Here is a 22,061-nt window from a genome sequence, read left to right as displayed (position 1 = left end):
AAATGTAAATATCTAAGGTCTGAATGCTTGACTGCGTTTTTCAGTCTTTTTTTTTACTGTGGGACTGCAGTTTAAGCTAATTCACACACACACACACACACACACACACACACACACACACACACACACACACACACCCACACAATTCATAATAATTCATGCATTACATGTGCTGTAGATTTTGTCTGTTTCTATAATGATATCAGCATATTCTTCTACTGTGCATGTAACAGGAATTAGATATTATTAATAATAGTAGTCATCTGATGATTGAAATCTTAAGCAGTCCTTGAAGACACAGGAAGTGAGTCTTGCTGTAGATCTCTCTATCTCAGATGAGGACTTAATCAGAAGCTGAAGTCTGCAAAATTTATTTCTCTTTAATAATCAGTAAATGGTCAGTATTTACACATTAATTCAGGTACTAATTGGTTCCATTTAAACTGGCACTCTCTACGTTCCTCTTACTCCTACAGTACCTCACAGTGGGGTCAGAACTGTCCTTGGGGTTCAGAAAACAGGTTAAAAAACTTTGATGTGCACGACTGTGGGGTCATTCTCTCACCTCCTTTCTGACTCTGAGGGGTTGTGGTCTGATGTTCTGCTTTCAGAAACCCACTTCCTCCACCTTCACTCTCTAGTGTATCTGTCAAAACTTCAGCAGATATCTAATCTTACACAGCGCTGAGAGGATAAGATAGACACATTTATTTCATCACACAAGGACGAGGAATGAAACAGTTATGGTGGTTTTTCAGACTGGGATGTTGCATCTGGGACCTTCAATCATCATCATCTTTCTTCTGACTTGTGGAGGTAATCATTTCATATGTGTTTGTTGTTTTAGCTTTTAAACTTTTTCACTGTACGAGCTTGTAACTGTGACTTAAGGGTCACTGAACTGACATATTCAAATACTATGAAGAATGTGAGCTAAGAATACAGATGATTCTGAGTATACAGATAATTCTATGCAGTATTCTGTCTGTATTCTATTTTCTATCAGATAAATGAATTCAGAGGTTTTTTATTCAGTCTGATGTCAATTTATTACATTTGTATATCAGTGTAAATGTTGCATTTTTTGTAGAATAACTGGCTTCTGTCATTTAATACAGTATTAATAAAAACATTTGTCATTACTGATTCAGCTGCTCTTCATGCTGTTACATTCACCAACAATCTTCACATAAGGTGTTAAAAATAAAACATTACTTCTGTTCTTCCTGCAGATTCTACTGATATATTTGATAAAAATATTCATGCAATCAACAGAACTGCTTCTCAGGGAGAAACTGTGGTTTTTCACTGTAATGAAAGTGAAGATAAAGGAGCTGAAGGAGTTGATGTCGGATGGCGTAAGGAGAAGATTCTTCTTTTTATCTACAGCCCTGTTATTAACCAAACTGTGACAAACTACACATCAAGCAGAATGTATGTCGATCCCAACAATCCACGGAAACTACAGATATCTGATGTACAGCCTTCAGACGCAGGAACCTATAAATGTTTCCTATCAGAAGCACAAAAACAATGGAAATTGACCGTAGAAGGTAATTCTTTTTTTCTTTACGACATCACCTGAAAGATACTTTTCATGTATAATAAATTTGTGATTAATGCAGATGATCCTTAGGGATGCCAATTATTTTATCTGTTTCCAGTCACAGACAGTAAACCAGAGCTACACAAAATGTTTCTCTACATCGTCCCCTCAGTTACAGGAGCTGTTGCAGTGTGCTTTATTATCATCTGTGCTGTGTGGATTAACAGGTGAATAACCATCACAACAGATTAAGAGAAACTGTCCAGTAAACAAAGAGGTTCCCGATAATGACTCTATCACCACAAGAGACCATATTCATCAATAAAATGCTTTACAAAATGCTGCCTTACATGATATTTCATCTGCAGTCTTTTTATAGAAGGTCTTAGCCTAACTCTCCTCTTTAGACCTGGTTTGTGCACAATACAACTTTAAAGAACTTTATTTCTGTGCAGCATTGGCAACAATAGAATGATCATGCTTATAATACTGGAAAATACATTTTAGATACTGCTTAAGAAGTCACAAGTAGGAAATGAAACAGTGTCACAGTCTTACCTGCTGAGACAAGAGTAATAACTGGAGGTGCAGATCTCTGACCTCAGATTTGATTTGATTACAATTCTAATAAACAACTTAATGCATGAAGTTCAGCCGATTTTGATTTGATCAATTTCGTATAAATTATTTTTTAAAGTACATTCAGTATACAAATGTGACTGGAGGAACTATTTGCAGAATAGTGCAGTATAAGCAATAGCAAAGCCTTTTGGGGGGATTTTAATGCTTAAAAATAGCCAAAGAACTACATTTTAGCCAAAAGAGAGGGTACACTTTACTGAATTTATTATAGATTTTAACATTATAAAATAGTTGAATTACAGACTGACTAAGCACAATGCACTGAGGCATGTTTACATTCATGAAACATGTTGTACATTATAACATTTGAAATCTTGTACCATTATTGTTGCTTTTTCTTGTTACAGTACTTTTCTGATGCATGACAGACTTTAAACTCTGTTAGATGAATGATTTTACATTTCAAATAAGAGAATATAGTGTATGATTTCTGTTTCAGGAAACACAGAACAGGAAACAAGGAAACTGGGCTTGAGCTTGTGAGTTATTTTTGCATACATGTCTTACATTTCTTTGCATGCATTTATATGTGTGTGTGTGTGTGTGTGTGTGTGGGTGGGTGTGTGATTATCATATAACTGTGGCCATATCAGAGCTGCCAGCTACGTTATAGATGTACCTCAAGTCAAGTCAAGAGGCTTTAATTGTCATTCCATCTATGTACAAGTACACAGTGGAGCGAAATTACATTCCTCCAGGAACAACACGGTGCAACAAGGAACAAAAAGTACAAAGTACAAAAATACAAAATTACAAAGTGCGAACGTGCAGACAGTTTGCAAACAAAAATTAAGCTAGAAAACAAATAAATACAATAAATTAAACAGACATTAGACACAGTAAACAGACCGGACAGTATAGCACCGACACAGCACAGATTTCGGGACATGAGGAATAAGGTGCAGACATATTTGACGTGATGTGATCTGTAAGTTACGTCAGTTAACATACCTATACACAGCAGTTACTGGGGTAGTAAAACAATTACTGAGGTAGTAAACAGTGTAAACACAGTATTGGCAGCAATGATCCAGATAGATAGTGCAAGTAGAGCATCTAGTAGACTTCTGTGTTGTGAAATGTCTATTTTGGCACCATCGTTGTGGTTAGAAGTTGGACAACTGCTGACAGCATGTCTTTTCATGTGTTTCCGTATTTCTGTATTACTGCATTAATTTTCTGTTCCTGATTACAAGACTGGTAATAGAGCAATTGTAAATGCATCTATATGAAGTGTCTACATGTGCCAAGAGGATAAACTTGAATAATTTATTATTATTTAATACCAGTGTTGGGGAGAATATATAAGAAATGTAATTCAGAACTGTAATGTAATGCAGATTACAAGTTACATGATTAAACTGTAATGAGTAACAAACTTTTAGTTCACTTAAAAGATCTAATCTGGTCACAAAGAGCTTTGTTTGATTTCATAAAGTTTTATTTATTTTTTCTTCTTTTTTTTTCCAAAATCACATACAACCAGCTCTTTTGATGTCTCTGGACACCATCAGTAAATTAGAAATTAACAGACGGATTTGTTGATGGTGCCTAATAAAAGAGCAAATCTTTAAAAAACATAGTTCGTAAAAAGTAGATGTAATCTGATCATGACTAATGGCACAATGCCATCAAATGGTAGTCTGACTTATCAATGTGGCCCAATCCGACTATCTTAAGCTTAACTACTGAATTCCCTGCACTCCCACCACACATGCCAGTATCAGAAACAATGATTAGTCAACTTGGTCCAATTATTCAAGATGATTGAAAAATGCTTATTCAGCATTTGCTTAACTCAGTGCTTTTTGTGTCAGATATCTCTCTACCATCAGCTCAGTTTGCTACTAACTGGCTGCTAGATGCTTCATTAGATCTTATTTGCTCAGAAAAACACTAATATTACAAAAAATACAAATAATATTACAATAAGTAATTTTTATGTATGGCAATAACATTTCCAGCTCAGTATTATTTGTAGTTATCATCCAGTATCTGCTTTGGCTGATCAGTGCTTCGTGTGCTGGTGATGAAGTGAGTGTTAGAGATCAGTGTGGGTCTATCGAAATACACTCCCTCACCACAACAGTTTCTGTACAGTGGCTGACCTGTGAAGACTATTTTTTGAAAGTGGTTTAGCAGCGAGTGATGAGAACAAAGGCCTATTTCAATGTATGTATGTTTCTAGGACTGCTGTTTGCTGTTTCTAGTTCCATTGCTATTTATTGTAATAATCACTTACGTCTCATTGACTTCTTGATTAGAAATCACTCACATTCTCTCATTTATTTTTACGTCCCAATGGCATATTTCATAATTAATTTTAGTTTACACTGACAAACGAGTATAACTAATTAACTAATGCTAGTACATATATATATATATATATATATATATATATACACAGCCTGTTTTGATGTTTTAATTTCATTGTTTTTGTGATGTCAGTCTGAACTGCTTTTTCAATCAAACATAATACATACAATCAGAACAGAGCTCATTTACGTATCGCTGTTGTCAGAAGAAAACCTCATATCTATAAAATGGTAACTTTACAGGAGAAGGAAAAAGCTACTTTAATTTTAATGTAAGTCAGTGGAACCAGACTTTTTTCAAAGTCATTTGGGGTTTTTGCTTTTGGTCCATTCTTCATGAAATTTACACACAATGTAAAGGGCAACAGACACTTTCAAATTATGTCAAAAACTGAAAAACGACAAAAATGGAGATACAAGGTTTTGTCCCGACAGCAGTGAGATATCAGTCTTGAGGGCAAAGTAACAAAAACAACCTGTTTAATTTAAAGTAACAAAGAGAGGTTGGAAAATGGGCATGAAAAAAGGAATGATTACTGTTTTTAGGACATAAAACCACACAAATGTAAGAAAAAACTTTCAGGAGATTAGAGGAGTGCTCCCCACTGAAGTTTGGCCAACTTAGATTTAGTGAAGTACAATAATTATTAATTAAAAGTTATTATTATTTAGTTGTACATGTGATAAAATAAGAATACAAAATCCTCTTATTGTAATTGCACTGAGAGTGAAGCTCCAACAGTGGGCGTTTCTCACCACCTAGTGGTCAGAATGGTGCGGCTTTTGGGCCAAAGATTTCTAAATGGTTCTTATCTTGGATATGGTCTCTAGAAAAAAACAAAACAAAACAAAAAAAAACCTTTAATTAGTATATAACCTTTACATGATTTGGAGTTTCTTTAAACAAAGAATTTATCAATATCTAGTTCAGTGTCATTTAATAAAATTTAATTTAATGAACTTTTCTTGGTGCTTAAATTTGGTGTATCAAAACATCTTACCGAACTTATATATACCCAATCAATCAGTCCCTGTGTAATCGTGTGACCAGCCACTAAATGTCTTACACAAAAGTACAAAAGTTTTAGGCGCTTGAGAAAATTCCATTTAAAAAGTTTTTTAACTGGTCAGTAACCGTAATTTATTTTCTCAGAAAACCACTAATATTACAATAATTACAAAACACACTAATACACTCATAATTACACTAATATTCCAAAAGATAATGTTAATATAATAAGTAGTGATTTTATATCTGGCCATAACCATTTCCAGCTCAGTATTATTTGTAGTTATGGTCCAATATTTGCTTTGGCTGATTAGTGCTTTGTTAAATGATCTCATTTGTGCTGGAGATGAAATGTAACTAACAAATGTGATGTCTGGAGACGTTGAGGAGAAACCTGCAACCAAACCTTATTTATACTCACAAGATATCAACTCATTTCTAAAAACAAGAAATTTTGGTTACTTTTATGGTATTTATGTTTATCTATATTAATTCTAATATTAAAAGGTGTTTTTACAAGCTCAAACATATTGCTGCTAAAATAAATGGTTTTAAACAATGTAGTTTAGGTGTCTAAGACATTACTGTATTCAATAGCTTGTAAATAGTGTTGAATTTAATTTTGTACCAAAGGTATTAAACAAAAACATCTACAAGATAAAGATAAACTTTAAAAATAAAATTAACCCCAAAAAAAAATGAAATACATATAATAGACATAAATCTAACTTGTATTTTTTATTTTTTTGTTTTTTCTGTAAAGTCATCTGATTCTCTGCTTTGTTGCCTTTCTGGTAGTATTTGCTTCTGCTGCTTTTTGCTGATTTATCTGGTGTGTTTTTGATTCTGAGATTCTGTCTTTGCTTCTAAGTTTAGGCACTTTTTGTCAGGTGGGAAGGAGACGTCCACCATAAATGCGTATTGTTCAACTAAAATTTGGCATGATCCCTAAGCGACCCTCCATAAGCAGTTAAATCATGATAGAATAGCATATTAAAAGTTAGTTTTGATCAGATAAAATGTGTTATAGGTTTATAAATCAGCATTAAATGTCTGTCTGAGATTGTTAGACAGGATGTTGCTCAGGCTAATAGCTCATGGTGTGTTCCTTTAGACATTTGCTTACTTTTTTTGTTTGTATTTTTCATGTAGACACTGAACAATGAAATTACAAAATGTCCATTTTTAAATCTTTATGGTCACCCCTTCAGAGAGAGCCAGAGTCGAGTCAGAAACATTAGCAATATCATCTATTTAAGCTATTTAGTGTGGGGGAATTAAGCTTTCATTACATATTAGATACATTAGACTCATTTCTAAATTTCATTACTGAGGTCATAGCTTTTATTAAATATGTCTTGGCGATAAACTACATTTAGAGTAAAGAGACAACTGCACAAATTAGTTTTTTGCTTTCATTTTAATATTTTGCTTGCAGATCTTGTGAAATTGTTTAATCCATTTGACAAGTTAACCAAGTTAACTCCATCGTGTCATTTATCATTTGTTTGTCAATAGCAAACACAAGGAAGAAGAACTGACCGCGTTCAGAACAGCCAGTATTTTGAGAGGTTTAACTCTATATATGGAGACAGAAGACTGAACTGAAGATTTCTCTGGAATTTTACTGGAGTCTGGAATCTTACTGGTAAGCACTGAGTGACATTTCACACAGCGTTAATCTCTTAACAGATTGTTTGTAAGATGTAGGAAAGGCCATAAAAGGTCATTGATATGTAGAAATAGACTAATCATTGAAAAACAAATAACATTTTTGACAAAAATTAGTGTATGGCAAGGGTGCATATCTCTGGTCCTGGAGGCCCAGGGTCCAGCACAGTTTGGCAGGCCCCCAACTCAAACACACTAAACCTGGCAGTTAACAGATGAGTGTATTCAGGTGTGTTTGAGCAGGTAAATCATCAAACTGTGCAGGACACCGGCCCTCCAGGACTGGAGTTGTACACCCCTGGTGTATGGGCAGACTTCTGGAAACAACCTAAAACCTGCTAAATTTCTGAATGATGTGTCATTATTTTGAACATAAAAGTCCCTCCTGTAGTAGTTTAGTCAGCTCTTTATACACTGTATGTCAAACAGTTTACACCTGCTCATCCAGAGTTTCCTCTAAAATCAAGAGTATGAACAGAGTTTGTGCTTCTTTGCTCAGCCTTTACTCTTCTGAAAAGATTTTAAACTAGATGTTAGAACTGTGCTGTGAGGATTCAATTGTATTCAGCTAAATTTAATAATTACAGGGGTGTCTGGATATTTTTGGACATACACTATATGGAGAGAAGTATTGGGCCACCTACACTTTACACCTACAGAAGCTTTTATGAGATCCCAAATCCATAGGCATTAATGAAGACTTGGTCCCCCCTTTGCAGTTATAGTATTTTGGAGTGTGTCTGTGGGAATTTGTGCCCATTTATCCAGAAGAGCATTTGTGAGGTCAGTCACTGAAGTTGAATGAGAGGGTCTGGCTCGCAATCTCTGTTCTAGCTCATTTCAAAGGTGTTTGATGGGGTTGAGGTCAGGGCTCTGAGAGGGTCAGTCAAGTTCTTCCACACCGAACTCACCCAGCCATGCCTTTATGGACCTTGTTTTGTGCACTGGAGCTCAGTCATGCTGGAACAGAAAAGGGCCTTCCCCAGATTGTTCCCACAAAGTCTTGGTTTGCTGAAACATTAAGATTTCCCTTCATTGGAACTAAGGGTCCTAGGCCAACTCCTGAAAACAACCCCATAGCATTATCCCTCCTCCACCAAGCTTTACAGTTGGCACAATGCAGTCAGGCAAGTAACGTTCTCCTGGCATTCACCAAATCCAGACTCATCCATCAGACTACCGGATATAGAAGCGTGATTTGTCACTCCACAGAATACGTTTCTGCTGCTCTGGAGTCCATCCGACGCTTGGCATAATGCTTGGTGACATAAGGCTCGCATGCAGCTGCTCAGCCATTAAAACCCATGCCATGAAGCTCCCATCGGACAGTTTTTGTGCAAATGTTGATGCCAGAGGAGCTTTGGAGCCCTGCAGTTATTGAGTCAGCAGAGCGTTGGCGATTTTATGCACCATGCACTTCAGCACTCTGCTCTGTAACTTTGTGGTCTCACACTTCGTGACCGAGTTGCTGTGATTCTTAGACGCTTCTACTTTTCAATAATATCACTCACAGTTGATCATGGAATATCTAAGAGGGAAGAAATTTTGCAAACTGACAGCACCGGTGGCATCCTATTACAGTACCACGCTTGAACCCAGTGAGCTCTTTAGAACGACCCATTCTTTCACACATGTTTGTAAAGGCAGACTGCATGGCCAGTACTTTTGTCCATATAATGTAAAGCATAGGTCTGTTTTCATAAAATGTTTTCCAGTCCTCCACCACTGGGGGTCACCAATGTCTCTGTTTAATAAACAGTTTATTAAAAATTACATACTGTCTGGCCAATAAATATTCTATTACATGCATATGCCTATATGCCTGTAGATAGTTTTTGTATATATTTTTCTTTTTATATTGTATCACTCTTATTATTATAACTGTCCTGTGTTGTGTGACTGCTACTGGCTGCTAAATGTCCTTCAAGATCAATAAAGTATCTATCTATCTATCTATCTATCTATCTATCTATCTATCTATCTATCTATCTATCTATCTATCTATCTATCTATCTGTCATGGACATTGTAGATTCATTTTAACTACAGAGTGAAAATAAGTAAATAAATTAAATTAAAATCACACATCGTCTTGCACAAACTATGGTTTCTGAATCGGTCATCAGTATGGTCATCAAGTCTTTTTTCACACAGCACGTGGGATAAATCAAATCAACCTTGCAAGAGCAAGAGGACATCGCTCAGTCTGGTCTGGAGACTAATCTACAAGACTTCAGCTGCCTATTTAAGATGTTCAGTCATGATTCGGTGCAGGTCGCATGTTGAAGAAGACAGCAGCAGAAATCACTTCTTTGAAGTCACAATCAAGATAAGTTTGAATCAAATAAAGAATATTAAGACTGAATAATGGGTTAGATTATCCTATTGATTATCATTACCAATTATGCTATTGATTTTCATTACTGATTATAGTAGATCACTGTGGTCAAAGTTAGGATTGTCAACAACAACGACAGACTTTTCTTGCTAATATTTCAGAGCAGCTGGCAGAATCAGCTGTCACATTATGCTTTGCTTTGAATTTGAGAAGGTGAACCACTCTGTGTTCTGGAAAGACTCTTTCCAGTCAAGATTCAACATTCAAAGAACACCCTGGAAATGACAAGCGATATTAACTTTTAATCATGCATATGGAAAGGAAAATACAGCAGAACAGCCCAAATGTATTTACTGACACCTGAAAAAAATGTAATTTAGCAAAAAGTACAAATGACTTACAATGTTTTTTGGTTGAACTTATTCTTTAAAGGAATCAGATAAAGAGAACAATGCAGGAACTGTACCTGTAAACTCAAAGCAAAGATTGTTATTGTATTTTAAATATCTGGGTGTGCTTATATATAGATAAAATAAAAATACACCCCGCTTTCAGTGCAATATGAAGCTTAAATGACAGCTTTATGATTGTAGTCAGTTTGTCAGTTTATTAATTTATTTGTGATTAATTATTTATTTATTTTGGCTCCTTCAGTCATGTGATTGATAATGTTACCTGTATAGTGCATTTCTGAATTGGGGCTTGGAGCGATGTGGCCAAGATAACAGACTGTAGATATATTTGTAAATATATCTTATGTAATATTGTAAAATTTGTCAGTCATAGACATAAGTGATTTCTTATGACTTTTCTGTCCATTTAAGTTAAACTTTGTATTAGATAAATGTGTATTACAATAAGTACACTGTCAGAATGAAAGTACTGTGTGTAGAAACATTTTTCATTCATCAAGGTAAAAATGTAAATGTTCTCTCAAAGGTACAACAGTGGTCTTACGGTCTAATTGTGTACCTTAAATACGTTTTTCCAGGTGAAAAGTACATATTTGTACCCTTTGATAACCTAATGTTTTTAACAGAACAATAAAGTAAAAAGCCTGGAGACAAGACGGGGTGTGTGGAGTCAATACAACTTAGAAAATAAAAATTGCAATAGAATATGTGACAATTATGTTCCCTATCTAAAGGTACTGAGATGTACCTTTCAGGGCAGCCCAATGACAAGAGGGGCACAGGCTTAGTGACAGTTCAGCACCTTTTTTCTGAGAATGTAATGACAGATTACAGTTTAAGGAGCAAGAACATTTAACATTGACTTTTTTGCTTGTTTTGTTTTGTTTTTGCTTGTCTCTGCCAATAGTTATAATCCTAGCTCAGCTCTAGGGGAAGAAATGTATTGCTATTTACACTTTGTGACAGATATTTACAAGTGTGTAAGAGATAGCGACGCTCCCAAAAGGCCAATAATGTGAGAATCACTGCAGATGATAAAAAAATACATTTGAATACAATCAAAATGTCTGGCAAATGATGGACATTGAAAACAACTTCAACAACATGCTTAATGGTTTAGCTAAGTCTGTCCTCCACCACTAGGGGGCATTAAAGCCTCTCTTTCATCTGTATCCAAGTCTGATCATGGGAGACTGCCCTCCTACCAGAATTAAATTCTAGAGCGAACTCACACTGTGCTCTGATAATCTGATATATCTGCAGATCTTGACTGTCTGAGCCAGGCTGAAGTTTTTGCTGGGGAGCAGACCTGCATTAACAACAATGCACATTTACACTGACATACACTTACAACATATTGTGTCCCCATCCACACTAGTTTAACTTCTCATAAATTCATTACATTGCACCATTACAAGACGCTGCTACCTTCATTTCTTACAACTGCACAGTGAATTTGTCCCCAGTTCTACCACTGAAACCATTACTGTCACATATTTAGTCTGTTAAAACAGAGACAGGGGAACTGATGTCGTCTGGACAGGGGAACTGACGTCGTCTGGACAGGGGAACTGACGTCGTCTGGACTCTCTGAAGCACACTGTGGGGAGAAACCTCTTTCTGCTTTCACTACTGTTACTATATGTATAATATATGCAATGTATGTAATACACAGATGACTAATGTAACTGCAAATACAGAGAGCTCTGATCGCTCTGTTTAAAAAGTGTTCTAATTTTGGGACACTCCTGAGATGGCATATTTACAACGTTTATAATAACTAAATAAAAACTTGCTTTACATCCTGCAGAGTTGTCTTGTAAACTTTAAAGGGGAACTCCACTGATTTCTCAAGTTTCTGCATAATTCAGTGGTTGAAATGTAAAGAAAGTGTTTTGATGTAAATGCTCTGTTCTAGAGAAACTTGCTGAGTCAGTTGTGGTGGTGATAGCAACCAGACATTTGAGGAGCTTAATGCTTCCTCCCTCACAGGAAGTTATTAAATGAAACGGTTGTAAATAAGCAGTCTGATGCCTGAGACATTGCTTTATGATAGTTTCATAATAAGGTTTTTGGCCTGAACTGCTTTTTTAAAATGCACTCATGGTGAAGACATACATGCAGGCAATTGTATGGCAACATTTTCAGATTTACCACTTACATACTATCAACATTACATATTAAAACTCAGAAGGCACATGTAAGTTCACTGGTCATTTTGGACAGTAAATAAAATGTCTCATTTATGTTGGATGCATCGATTCCTGGTTCCTGTCACCACCACTGTAAAGAAATCTGAGTAGGTAAGTTTCTCTAGAACGGAGCATTTCACACCAAATCACTCTGCACGACATCTAAGGATCTGCAGGCCCCTCTTAAACTGGCTAATGTCAGTGTTAATGAGTCCTCCTCAAAGAGTATCCTCAAGGGTACATCTCAGTACCTTCAGTCAAGGAACATAATTGTACCATAATCCATTGAAATTATATTTTCTAAGTTGTACTGACTCCACACACCCCGTCTAGACTCCAGACTTTTTATTTTATTGTTCTGTTTTAAAATATCAGGTTATGAAAAGATACAAGTATGTACTTTTCACCTGGAAAAACTTATTTAAGGTACACAATCGGACCTTTGTCACGCATCCGTCAAGCTCCAAGACGAACCCAGACTACATCTCCCAGAATCCTCTGGGAGATCACATGACTCTTGAGCTTCCCTCACACACAGAGTCTCACTCAGACTCCATCTCCCAGAACCCTCTGGGAGATCACATGACTCCTGACCTCTCTGTATGCACCAATCAGCGCTCTAGATCTCCTGAATACTGATTCTCTTCACCTGTGTCTCATGTCATATGATCTTCTTAGTTTAGTTTATAAGCCCGGGCTTTAGCCATAGCTAATTGCGAGGTATTGTATCTTTTGTGATCTACTGAGTGTTCTACTATTTGCTTGTATACTGTTTATGACCATTGCTTTCCATTTTTTGACTCTGCCTTTTGCCTTTCCCCTTTGGACTGTTTGCCTTTCTGGTTTGACTCCTGTTTTTGACCTTTTTGCCTGTTTTCCTTGACACTGCCATTTTGCTTAACCCTCTTGGATTGTTTGCCATTGGTGATGATCATCTATTTGTATTTATTGCTCATTTTGGAATTGACCCCTGCCTGTTTTGTGACTACGAACTTGGATTTTGATTCTAACAGTAAAGCCTCAATTGTGTTTTGTAACCGCAAGCGTCTGACTCTTGTTGGCTCGTTACAACCTTAAAACCACTGTTGTACCTTTTGAGGGAACATTTAAATGGTTTGTACCTTGGTGAACGAGAAAAGTACCTGAACAGAACCTTTATTTCTAACCATATTGGACCACATATTGAGAGTTCCCATGAACAGCTGCCACATGCATTTTCAACTCTTGGAATCAACTCCAGACCTTTTATCACCTTAACCTTTTATTAAATAACATGGGAACAGGCCACACATGGCCATAAAAATGTTTAGCGACAATTGTCCAATTACTTTTGAGCCTGTGAGTGGAGAGACTGTGTACAACAATGGCTGTAATTCCTAAACAGTTAATGCAATATTGTCATTAAACCACTTGTATTAAAGCTGAAAGTCTACACTTCAATCTCATCTTGGTATTTCATTTCAAATCCATTGTGGTGGTCTGCAGAGGCAAAATTACAAAAATTGTGTCCCTGTCCAAATACTTATGAACCTGAGTGTAGATAAAGTTACTGCTAGGAACCCAAAAATCTTGTTACAGTTGTATGAATGTAGTAAATGTTTTGGATTCATCTCACAAAAGTAGTAACTGATTGTTTCAGCTGGGCATGACAGAAATAACTCATTAGACGAGGTGGACAACAATATAAATGTAACGTTAGCAAAGTAGCTGGTTATTTACATATCTGACCCAAGTTTGGCTGTTTGTCTCTGGTAAAAAAAAAATGCGTCTCTGGCATCTATTTTGTATAGAATGAAGAAAAAATCAGTATTTTCTTTATGATGTTCAATGACCAAAGTGAGATGTACACTAATGCTAGTTTGAATGTAGATATTAGCCTATAGATAACTGGCTAGGCAAGAAGTCATAACTGGTTGACACCACAGGGATTAATGCATGCGGGGTGTTGTAGTGAGAGAATGTTGAGGAACGAAAACCCAAAAACAATTTTAAATTATGAATTTTGTCAAACTGATGAGGCTGAGTGATACAAGAAACTATAGAATACAACAATAAAACAACAAATAACATTAAGCTGGAACTTAAACCAGTAAATGATGAAATGCTATGAATGCTTATAAAAACAGCTGTACTGTATATTGTGTAAAGGACTATATGACCTTTTTTCATACAATTTGTAAGAATTTTACTGAAGGCCCTGAAAATTTTAGCCATTAAATAAAATGTTCAGTTCTTAAATTCTACCAGATGGTTTGTTTGTGAAGGCTGCCTGATGGTCTTTGCTGCTTTATTTGGCTTCCACCTGTGTAAAGAAATGACTCTGGGCAAGGACATCAGCTACAGTGAACCAGCCATCCTTCATAAAATCTACATGAAAGGCCACAGGCTCACTGTCAAGGGCAGAGGATGACACAGCTAGCAAAACCACCTCCTCTGGCTTTTTACATGGACAAGTCCACATACCGTTTCACCACACACAAGCAGATTTCGGCATACTGCATACAGGCCCACATTCAGAAATGCATGCACGTGCATATAAACACGTACATCATGTTTGTTAATTGACATCAGGGAGAAAATTCTGATTTCTAAGATTTCTAAGTTTGCTTTTACTTAAGTTTTTCCTTCTATGAGGTGCTGCTGGTGAAAGCCCCCGTCGTCTCAGGATGTGGTATTACAGTTACCTAGACAAAGTGTCGTGTGGACATCAATGACACTCATTTTAAAGCGTTAGTGGTGCTAGAGGTACTTTTACTCTGATATATTCTGGTATGACCGAAATTAGGTTTTATTAGGCTGTGCTGCTCCTACACTACAGTCATTTATACCCTGTGCTGTAATCAAGGCCTTTCACATGTGTGCAATATATTTCAAAATAAGCCACAATCACAGAGCTCCAAAGGCACCAAGTGGTGATGAATGTGAGGTCAAAGCAACTTTGAAGAACACCATGCTCGTTAGTTGATAACAAAGACACAGTTATGATTCAATTTGAAATAAAACTGATTTTAAGCTTTGGTGCTGGTGAAGACCACCTTTGATGGCAAACAAATGGATTCTTCACCAAATCAAGACTCACTTCTCACTCAAAGCCCAGAAAACCAAATTGAAGCTCTCTGATTTTGAACACATTATGAGAAGAACCAATTCACTGGAAAATAAGTAAAACACAAAGAGGACTGCCAGCAACATGATGGATGGAGACTAGATGATGATAGATGAACACAATCCATCCAGTCACCAGCAGCTGGAATCAACTTGATGGTATTTGTCAATAATAATAAGCAATACTACTATAAGAGTTATTGCTTATTAATGTTATTAATTAATGTGAGCTTTGTATTGTGCATCATAATCTTTTACATATTATTTATTGCTATGAAACAGAGGCAAATTCAGAACTTTTACAGTGGAGTGGCCAGGAACAGTGGTTAATGACGTTCTATTATATAAATATTTAAGACCACGTTATTAAAATATTATTATATTAAAATAACATTGAAACAATTATTGCCAAAAAGTAAATACACAAGTCAAGTCAAAGTTTATTTATATAGCGCAGGCCCTGTCACAAAGCACCTTTACAGAAAAATCTGGGTCCAAGCCCCCATGAGCAAACCAATGGCGACAGTAGCCAGAAAACCTCCCTAAGAGCAAGAAGAAAGTGATGAAGCAAAAGAGGAACCCATTCTCCTCTGGTTGACACCACATAGCAAAACAATAACACAAGAGCAAGATGAACAGAGAATAAGGTTTACCATTAGTGTAAAATATTAAAATACAGAAAAGGAGAAAAGCAGCTAAAGCAATGGCTGTGATTAAAAAGTTTGAGTCTGTGCAGCAGCAGCATCAGAAGCAGTATCATCAGAAAGGCCAGTTCATGCAGATGAGGTTTGCACAGCGTTGTACAACAGGAAGCTCCATTGTGGTCAAACTGGTTTAGAAGTTGGGCTAGCAGTGGGCCCCTGATCAAGTCAGATGAAGCAATAGCATCAGGCTGTAAAACACAATACTGTCAAGTCAATTCACTGTTAAACACACATGTACGAAGCTGTAAAAAGTAATTCGACAATGTGACAAATGATTATAGCTGGCAATTTTTGATAATTTATTAATTGATGATAACTGAGTGTCTTACTTTGAATAACTGGGGTGGTCAGCCTGATAAGATTCAGTCTAATGAGTTAATAAATGGGCATCATGTTAATTAGCAGCTATCGGCTTCTAAAGCCTTTATAAAGGCATTATAAAGGTCAAATAATGGACATGCATAATAAGGTGTTTCCACAAATTCTGTCTTGTCTATAAATGTAGCTGGACTGCATATTGTGCAAAGGACCACATGCATGACACATAGATGTCTCTAAAACATAAATTTACATAGATTTAACACATATAACAGTTCTAGTGAAGTTTGTGGTCAAAAGCTTTAAGTGCAGGTCAGAATGTGGGAAGGTGTCAGTCAGAGCAGGGTGATGATTATGAAAGATGGTTCTCAGCCAGTGTCAGAAACAGAATAAAGCGTAACTGCCTTTACTTCCAGCCATGTGACGAAAGATCGTGGAGTCTCTGAGTTCGCTTCCTCTCTCTCTGTCTCTTACTCAGTCTATCTCACACTCACTCGCTCTCTCTGGTTCTCATTCTCATGCTCTTTTTCTCATGTTCAAGATCAGACACTGACTGGTCAACTGATGAGTGAGTGTCAGCTACATTCATGCTTCTTATTCATTTAATAGTTATCGTGAAATCAACCTTTGCATTTTGGCGACTGTACATTTCACAAAGGGAAAGGAAGAAAAGCACTTGGCACTGTAGTACAAGTGTTGCTAAAGGGCCCATATCCTACTTTTTTCTTATATTTTACTTTTCCTCTTTCCACTTATCAGAATCAGAATCAATCAGAATCACTTTATTCTGCCAAGTATGTTACACATATAAGGAATTTGTCTTGCTGAGTCACACATATATGACATGTAACATACTAAACAGACCAGACAAGCACACAGACTGTTAACAAGTGGTTTACTAAGGGAAAAATATAATAAAAAACAGTAAATTGAAGAGAATATAGAATAATGAATTAAAAAAGCCATGGAGGAGCTGAACAGTTGTGTAAACATGTACATATGCAGATAGGAATATCTATGCATATGCAAATCTGAGTGGAAATATACTGTAAAAATGATTGCATACAGAATATTACAGAATGATATGAACATTGTAAAAATTTAACAGCTGTGCAGTTGTGCAAATAAGCATTATGTCGCAGAGGAGTTGTAATGCAGTAAGGAGGATTGTTGGTTTAGTTTAAGTTTAAAGTATGAGGTGTCCTGTGTGTTAAGGAGTGCTACAGCTCTGGGGAAAAAGCTTTTAGCACATCTGGGTGTGCTGGTTTTGATGGCCCTGAATCTTCTATCAGAGAGGGAAGTGTCTGGAAGTGGTGATGTCCAGGATGAGAGGGGTTAGCTGTCATTTTTCGAGCATGCTTCATCACCCTATTGTTGTAGCTGTCCTGAAGTGTTGACAGACTACATTCAATGATCCTCTCCACTGTCCTGATTATGCACTGGGGTTTGGCTCATTCTCGTGAGGTGAAGGAACTAAACCAGATGGTTATAGATGATGTGAATATGGACTCAATGCCCGCTGTATAGGACTGGATCATCAGGCTCTACGACAAGTTGAATTTCTTCAGCTGTCTCAGGAAGAACATTCTCTGCTTCCTCTCCCTCTTTAGATCACTTCATATGGTGGTGCCCAGGAACTTGAATGACCTCACAATGGAAACCACAGAGCCGTTGATGTTGAGGGGGGCTGAGAGGGAGGGTTGCGCATGAAGTCCACTACCTTTTGCTAGCTTTTGTGCATTGTGCAACAGGTGGTTGCTGCTGCACCAGAAGACCAGCTGCCCGAGTTTCTTTCTATAGAAACTGTGGACTATAAAGCCCACCTTGGTGGTGTCATCTGCAAACTACATGATCTTCACAGCTGGCTCCTTAGAGACACAGTCATTGGTATAGAACTGCAAAGAAGGGGTGAGAGACATAGAATAAAGGGCAACTGCCTTCATTTCCAACCATGTGACAAATGATCACGTGGTAATTTGTTCACCTTCTCTCTCTCTGTCTTGTGGTACACCAGTACTAAGTGTCTAGGGGTTTGACATATTTTCCTAGACACACCTGTGGTCTTCTGTTTTAGAAAGCCCATGATTCACCAGCACATGTAATCTGGCACAGACGGCTGGGGCAGTTTGACCTGCAACAGCTCTGGCACTATGGTGTTGAATGCTGAGCTGAAGTCCACAAACAGAACTCTAGCTTAGGTATCAGGACTGTCGAGATGCTGCAGCACGCAGTGCAGGGCCAAGTTGACCGCATCACCAACAGACCTTTTCGTTCTGTACCCAAACAGCAGGGAATCCAGCAGAAGATTTATAATGGCCTTCAGGTAGGCTAGTTGGGCCTTTAAAGACATTCATGACTACAGAGGTCAAGGCTACTGGCCTGTAGTCATTTAGTCCAGTAATGTTTATTTTTTTGGACTGGAATGATTGTATATGTTTTAAAGCAACTGGGAACAGAGCACAGTTCCAGTGATTTGTTGAAGATATTGGTGAAAATCAGCGCTAGTCGGTCACAGCAGTGCTTCAGGGTGTATGGATGGGGAGCTTTGCTCACCTTCTGTCTGCTGAAAAGGCGTTGGACTGGCAGAGAGAGGCAGGAGATTGTGCTTGGTGCAAATCTGCAGTAGAACTCATTTAGGTCATTGGTGAACTGGCAGAACTAGCTTCTACTACAGGAAGCCAGAGCCATGGAGGGACTTCATGGATGAGTTCCTCTGCTGTTTGGCTGACTTTAGCGAGTCATTCCAGCCTGAGGAAGCTAAAGTGGCCTTAGTGAGACTGATTGGCTCATGTGTGGGGCTCACATAGCAAGGTGGCTAACTCATTGGAGAAGTTCTGGAGCCTCTTTTAGTCTACTTTTGGCCCTGTGCTGAGAGAGGTGGAGGCTTCACAAGGAATTTGATGGTAACACAGCGGATACAGTCCCCAGTGGCAGAGGAGCATCCCACAGTGCTGACTAGGGCTCCAGAGGGCACCTGCAAGCCAGTGTTGGGTTCCACAGCACTGCCCAGAGCTCCTGAGAATGCCAGTGAGAGAGCACATGGTTTCAAAGCTTCACCCAGTGCTACAGAGAGCACTTGCTGTTGATGTCTGCCCTCATCATGCCGCCCTGAGCTACCACGCCTGTGGTGGCCCCACTAGCCACTTCTCCTGGGATGGCAACGACAACAGGAGCTGCCTGTTGTGATTATGAGTGTAAGACTGCCCCAAATAAAGCCATTTTGCACCAGCAATCAACCTAAATATCTACATTCCTCCAACATTTCATTTTCATTTAGTTAACTCCTCTGACATTTCATTTTCATTTAGTTTATTGTAGAGAAACTTACCAACTCATTTCTTTACAGTGGTGGTGACAGGTGCAAGGGGTCTTGATATCTACATTGCCAGTTATGTACTGATTATTTACTATCCAAAACAACCTGTGAACCTACTTCTGAGTTTTATATGTACTGTTAATGACGGTGAAATAGTAGATCTGTAAAAAAGTGTTTAATAGGTACTATTTTGCCTGACAACACCCTGCATGTGTCTCTTTACCATGAATGAATACCTCAGGCAACTTTTTGTGAGGAAGCTTTTAGAGGCATTAAACTCTAAATGCCTGGTTCACATCACCACCACTGTGAACAATTCTGACTCTGTAAGTTTCTCTAGAACAGAGCATTTCACTTCAACTCTGAATGACTTTGTTTACATTTTAACCATTTCATTATGCAGACATTTTGAAACGAATGTGGAATTCCCATTTAAACTGTATTCTGAGGAGAGCAACTGAAAAATGAGTGGGGTAACAGATGATTCAAAAAGTTCTATTTATTGTGTCCCAGATTTTAGTTCAGTTGGTTACACCAATAGTAATACAGATGCAGCTGTAAAGTTTGCTTTTGCTTTTAAAAGCATATATTCTACTTACTGTGCCTTTAAGACTGATATATGTAATGATCTCTGTTCTGATCGGCTGCCCAATATTTTGGCTTATTCAAAAGCAAAACAGTCAATTCAGAACAAGCAGTTTTTGTTTTGAAACTTTGAAATGAGTATACACTACATACTCTTTTATTTAAAAAAAAAGCAAGGATATTTGGTTTTCTATGATGAGGGCCATTTAGGCCTTAAGAATATTTTGTCTATTTGTATCAATTCTCCATTATGTTGATTTGCAGGATGTGTAACCAGGGAAACTTGTCACTATTTGTTCCATTTAAGCACGTTTATGTGCCGTTAAATGTGGAAACTCTGACATTTCAAATGGAGACGTGCAGTTGCTGTGGTGGTTAAACGTACTGCTCTGTTCAGGTTCAGCTGTGAAAGTCGCCCACAGAGAGAATCACTCTTTGTACTGCATGACGGTCAGAGAGAAATCACTCTTTATACCGCATAAGGCCCAGCGGACTCACAGTGAACTCTGTCGTACCATCAAGAATCACTTTATTCGCTCTGTGAATTAGCTTTTTACTTTCAGACACAGTTTAGCTTCCTGTTTGGTGTCATACTGCCGTCCTGAGAACCACACGGAATGCTTCCTCTTTTATCTGGTGTACTTTATTGTACTGTATATATTACACTGCATTGCTAAGGCCGAATGTATTGCATTAGTTTTATGTTGCACTGCCCACTTATGACCTATACAGTAAGTGTATAATGTATGTGTACATATGGCATTGTGCAAAAGTTTAAAGTATGTGAGAAAATTTGATTGAAGAAGCTATTCCTCTGAGCAATATGCATTTATTTGCAAAGAAAAACACAAAAATTACAATAAATACAACTAACATTAATACAGTCATAATGCAGTATTGATGTGTGTCAATGTGTCATTTCAAACCTCTTCTAAAGGAAGCCCAGTATTTTGCCTAATCAGTCCTTCATTACGTTAACAAGTGTGCTGGTGATGAAATTTTTCAAATCTGAGCAAGGCACCCAGGAGAAAACATTAACAGTCAACAGAGAATTGTTCATTTGCTGAATTTAACATATTGGAAACAATAAATTATGGCACAAGTTTTATTTTTTCCAGTATGTTAAACTTTTGCACACATCTGTAGGTGAGTTTTAACTCCTTATCTCACACATAATGATATATTTTTGTCTTAATTGCTCAAACACTCTTGATGAACTGTTGCTGTAATAGTCCAAAGTGGTCTGGTGTAGCTGCAGTGTAAAGGTGGAGCTACAGCAGTGCACGGTCATGAGCCGTAAACATGTCAGGTTAAAACCCACGGTACGCATCTGTGTTTCCTGACTTTGAAATGATATTTGCATAATAATAACTTACAAATAATTTATAGATTTAATAAATTTAAATCAATTAAATAAATAATGTTAATAACAACATGAAGCATTACTGGAATTTGTTTTTTGCACAAAGCCAAAATTATAAACTTCTTCGCAACGTTTTTCACCCATTTTATTTTCATTAACAGAGGTCAAAGACAGATGACGTATTGTGGTCAAGGCTAATTGGAAATGGGGTTGAGGGACAGTGGGGATGTTTTTTGTAATGAAATGTTCAGAACGGGCCTTTAAAGGAGGAACAAGTAATAAACAACAGACAGTAAAAGCTGTAACTGAATATTGCAGGTTGTAAACTGCCAAAACTGTAACAGACTAATCACTGATTATTTGATTTATCAGTGAGAAAAAACAACCTCTGCTCTTCATACTGGAATGCCTCTGGAAAATTCCATGACTGAAACCTAAATTATATACAAAATATTAATAACAACAACAACAACAACAACAACAACAACAATAATAATAATAATAATAATAATAATAATAATAATAATAATAACAATAATAATAAT

At 37.2% G+C, this 22,061-nt stretch overlaps 1 protein-coding gene across 1 annotated transcript; it reads left to right on the top strand.

The window, feature by feature from the left end:
* The first annotated feature begins 706 nt into the window (after positions 1-706).
* On the top strand, positions 707-10,469 carry LOC118810414. Its single transcript, XM_036574154.1, has 6 exons — positions 707-816; positions 1,233-1,553; positions 1,665-1,773; positions 2,628-2,667; positions 7,031-7,160; positions 9,337-10,469. The coding sequence occupies exons 1-5, from the start codon at positions 744-746 to the stop codon at positions 7,118-7,120; spliced, it is 633 nt and encodes a 210-aa protein (XP_036430047.1). The 5' UTR covers positions 707-743; the 3' UTR covers positions 7,121-7,160; positions 9,337-10,469.
* The last annotated feature ends 11,592 nt before the right edge of the window (positions 10,470-22,061 follow it).

Source organism: Colossoma macropomum, unplaced genomic scaffold (genome assembly GCF_904425465.1).
Source record: "Colossoma macropomum unplaced genomic scaffold, Colossoma_macropomum, whole genome shotgun sequence".
NCBI lineage: Eukaryota > Metazoa > Chordata > Actinopteri > Characiformes > Serrasalmidae > Colossoma > Colossoma macropomum.
The sequence above is the reverse complement of the archived record's forward strand: the minus strand, read 5'-3'. Positions and strand labels throughout refer to the sequence as shown.

What these genes read in the sequence shown, in the direction of transcription:
- LOC118810414 (XM_036574154.1), top strand. Translation starts at nt 744, where the DNA reads ATGGTGGTTTTTCAGACTGGGATGTTGCATCTGGGACCTTCAATCATC. An exon ending in ATGGAAATTGACCGTAGAAG is followed by an intron (nt 1,554 to 1,664) that starts GTAATTCTTTTT and finishes ATCTGTTTCCAG; the next exon opens with TCACAGACAGTAAACCAGAG. An exon ending in AGGAAACTGGGCTTGAGCTT is followed by an intron (nt 2,668 to 7,030) that starts GTGAGTTATTTT and finishes GTTTGTCAATAG; the next exon opens with CAAACACAAGGAAGAAGAAC.